General features: G+C 56.1%; 1 protein-coding gene across 1 annotated transcript in view; it reads left to right on the forward strand.

Moving 5' to 3' along the window:
• RAPGEFL1 (Rap guanine nucleotide exchange factor like 1) overlaps window positions 1–3,178 on the forward strand; it is an 18,241-nt gene extending 15,063 nt beyond the window's left edge. Inside the window, exons 10-14 of the mRNA XM_021718452.1 lie at window positions 505–594; window positions 921–1,008; window positions 1,231–1,295; window positions 1,969–2,023; window positions 2,266–3,178. Of these exons, the coding sequence (XP_021574127.1) occupies window positions 505–594; window positions 921–1,008; window positions 1,231–1,295; window positions 1,969–2,023; window positions 2,266–2,390 (423 nt within the window). The 3' untranslated portion in view covers window positions 2,391–3,178. The remainder of the gene's footprint in view (window positions 1–504; window positions 595–920; window positions 1,009–1,230; window positions 1,296–1,968; window positions 2,024–2,265) is intronic.
• The last annotated feature ends 703 nt before the right edge of the window (window positions 3,179–3,881 follow it).

Below are 3,881 nucleotides of genomic sequence, written 5' to 3' on the forward strand. Positions count from 1 at the left end.
GAGACCCCTCTCCCTTTCCTACCTGGGCTTCCTGGCATCCCGGTCTCGCCCCAGGGCGGCCTCTTGGGACCGCTGGCCTACGGAGAATCTTTATTCCAGACGCAAGGATGCGCCCCCTTCTGGCAGATACAGCCCCAGGGCACACCGCTTAGCTAACTAACGGACCTGTCTTGGTGCAAATGCGTGAAAAACCAGCATTTTGGCCTGAATTGGAGGCAGGCAGCCCGCGGTCTCTACCGGGTCGCAGACTTGGCTATGGGCCTTGGACTGGTTTTCAGTTGCGCTCAGTGGGCACACCTTCGTGCATGGTACAGGCATAAGCAGAGGTCTGGCTTGCCCCAAAATAATTATTGAACTCCTCTGGGCTATTTCAAGCTTCCCGACCTAGCCAAGGGCTGACTCTATTTCCCCAGCCACCAGCTTCCCAGCCTCCCTCAAGTCGTGCAGGCCCTTTCCCCGTCTAACACCGGGGATTGGTCAGAAGCTTCTATGTAACCCAAGCAGCTCCACTCTGATATCCCTTTCTCCCTTCCAACTCTGCAGAAGCTTCCAGGGAAATTCAAGAACTTGTTCCGCAAATTTGAGAACCTGACGGTGAGTAGGTTTGACTCTGTCATCCGCCCTTGGACTTATACCCAGGAAACCCCTGTTTCCACAAACCTTCTTCCTGAAGCTCCCCTTTCAAGGATTTTAGTGCCTGGGACCCCCACCTTGCTGGAAGGGCAGAACGGAAAGATTGCTACCCTGTTTTCCCTGGAGGAGAGAGGAGAGCAGCCAAGTGCCCCCCTCCTCAGATACTCACAGCACCCCTATCTGATCAGGGATATAGATAAGGCAGGGGAATGAGGGAGGGAGTGGGGGCATCTTTGGGGGTACACGAGGCCTATCTGCCCCTTGACCCCTCTTCTGTGGAATGCTAGGACCCCTGCAGGAACCACAAAAGCTACCGAGAAGTGATCTCCAAAATGAAGCCCCCTGTCATTCCCTTTGTGCCGCTGATCCTCAAAGGTGAGAGAGTAGCTGCTGGGTTGTGGCTCTTCTGTCTACATCCTCCTTCTCCATGCCAGTTCTGACTTCCAGTCACCTCTTGGCTCAGCTCTGAGTACCCACCTGGAGAGGAGCACCCCTTGACAGAGTGGGTCCTGGGGAGGGAAGGGTCCTTGGGTGCAGTGCTCCCTGGGTCCGCCTCTCTTATTCTTTTTTCACTTTGGATTTTCTCTCCCCATCCAGACCTGACGTTCCTTCATGAGGGGAGTAAGACCCTTATAGATGGTTTGGTAAACATTGAGAAGCTGGTGAGTGGCACTGCCAGCCCCCGGTTCTATAAGCGAGGGACTTGCGTCCTCCCCCTCTCTCCTGTCACCTCCCTAAAAATAGCAGCCTTCCTCCGTGGTGCCCAGCTTGTCTAACAGACTCTTGACTGTCTCCCTGGTGGCATCACTGTGGCAACCCACCCACGAGTGGCAAAGCTGACAGGCAGCTTGGGGGCAACTCCACCTCCCCCTCACCTGGCACCTGTTGCAGCCCCTCCTTTGGCCCTTCAGAGACCCTCCAGAATTGGGGACTGGAGGGTGGAAAGCCAGCAAAGTTGGAGAGTGGTGGGGGGGGGACATAAAAGGGGGAGCGGAGTCGGGTGTAGTGGCTCACAACTGCAGTCCCAGGACTTTGGGAGGCCAGGGGGAGAGGATTGCCTGAGCTCTGGGGTTTGAGACCAGCCTGGGCAACATAGTGAGACCTCGTCTCTACAATAAATCCAAAAGTTATCTGGGTGTGGTGGTACGTGCCTGTAGTTCCAGCTACTTGGAAGACAGAGGGAAGGATCGCCTGAGCCCTGCAGGTGGAGGCTATGGTGGTCGTGAGCGTGCCACTGCACTCCAGCCTGGGTGACAATGAGACTCAGACTCAAAAAATAAGGGGAGGGGGCATCTTTCTGTAACCTTTTAGGACTCATTCCTTGTCATCTCCCAGCATTCAGTGGCTGAAAAAGTGAGGACAATCCGCAAATACCGGAGCCGGCCCCTTTGTGAGTACTCAATGTCTGAGAGCATTACAGGTAGATCTTTGGCTGAGCGGGAGGTTCACGGCAGAGCTCCCTGCTCAAATGTGTATTTCCATACACTTGTCAGTTCTCCGTCCTCTCCTTGGCCTCCCCAGAGGCTCTCCTGCCCAACACCTGCCTCCAACCCGCAGCCTGATTCTCTGCCCTGTGTAGAGGAAGAAGGGAGTCTGGGAAGCTGACTGCCTCTCTCCCCACTCCCACCCCAGGCCTGGACATGGAGGCGTCCCCTCATCACCTGCAGACCAAGGCCTATGTGCGCCAGTTCCAGGTCATCGACAATCAGAACCTCCTCTTCGAGCTCTCCTACAAGCTGGAGGCAAACAGTCAGTGAGGATGGAGGCTCTGCTCAGCCTCCACCAGGGTCCTTGGACACCTGGCACTCAAGCACTTTGCACGATGTCTCAACCCACATCTGACATCTTTCCTCTGGAGCAACCTCCTGCTCACGGGAAAGAGGTGGATGGACTTAATCTGGACTCCTAAGCTTGTTCATCCTGCTGAAGTCCTCTCCCCACTCCTCCTTCAATCCAAAACCATACTTTGCTGGTCCCTGTCCCTTCCAGGAAAGGGAACAGAGAGCTCCTTCCTCTGTCTCCTCCCATCGAGGTCTGTTCTAGAGATGGAGTTTCCAACCACCTCTTCCCAAGCAGGAAGGAAAGTTGCCCACCCTCCCATCTCGCGGAGCAGGATTGTGGGAGGGATTGTGCTAGGAGGCCCTTTCTACCACCTGTCTGGCTTCTCCCTGGTCAGGGCTGGGTCCCCTGGACGTGCTCCCCTGGAATATTATATTGCCGTGTGTGTGTGTGTGTGTGTGTGTGTGTGTGTGTGTGTGTGTGTGTGTCCGTCCCCTTTTAGGGAGCAGGAGTGCATCTGGTAACAGGGAGGGTGTTATGTGTGCTGGAGGGGCGGTCCTTCTGTTTGGTGCTACCCTTGTCTACTCGGCCCTGGGATAGTGCAGGGTGGCTTCCCTGCCCCCAGCACTCCCTGCTCAGGTCCTCGTGCTGCCCTGCATGTTCAGGCTTGTGGGCCAAGCTGCTTCTAAGGGCTGAGAGCAGCAGCAGGCAGGAGGGGTTACCCATCAGCCCTTGAAAGTCTCTCAGTCAGGCCTCCAGAGGGTCCCACCGGCTCTGAGGAGAGGGTGAAAGGTGCTCAGGGAAACCCAGGCCCAAGCTGCCCGCGGGACCTGGCTCCTCCCCCTGCCTTGCAGTGGGGTGGGGTACAGCAGTGTCAGGAGTCAGGGTGCCTGCTGCCTGTACGCCTGCTTTTTGAGGTGTCTCACTGCTAAGGAGGGACTTGGCAGCCCCCTTCTGGCTCTTGTGTCTGACCTCAGCACGATCTCTGTTTCCTTCTCCGTCTTGAGTCCCCCTTTGTCCTCCCCATAGAGTGGGCAGGGGTGGATCCCTGTACCTGGGGCAGGCAGCTCCCCAAAAGTGGGGGAGGGGAGGGGTGATAGAGACTGTCGAGGCGAAACTGGACTCTGGTGAGGCCTTTCTTACCTCTCTGCTCCCCTCCCTCTCCCACCACGGGCCTCCAGGGCTGAGGGGTGCAGGGGCTCCTGGCAGCTACCGGGTGAGGTTTCCTGGCGCGCCTCACCCTCCCTTCTGGCACCACCTATCTCCCTGTTGAAGAGGCAGCAGCAGCACAAGCAATGGCTCCGGCTCTGAGGGTGTACATATTTTTTACCCAAAGCTCTGGAATTGTACATTTATTTTTTAAAACTCTAAGAGGGAAAGAGCCTTGTATCATATGTAAACACTGTATCATAGGTCATGTTGTACAGTCCCTTTTATATAGCGGTCTGTCTCTGGTTCCTGCTGCAAAG

This window comes from Carlito syrichta, unplaced genomic scaffold (assembly GCF_000164805.1).
Source record: "Carlito syrichta isolate Samal-C Ts95f unplaced genomic scaffold, Tarsius_syrichta-2.0.1 Scaffold111596, whole genome shotgun sequence".
NCBI lineage: Eukaryota > Metazoa > Chordata > Mammalia > Primates > Tarsiidae > Carlito > Carlito syrichta.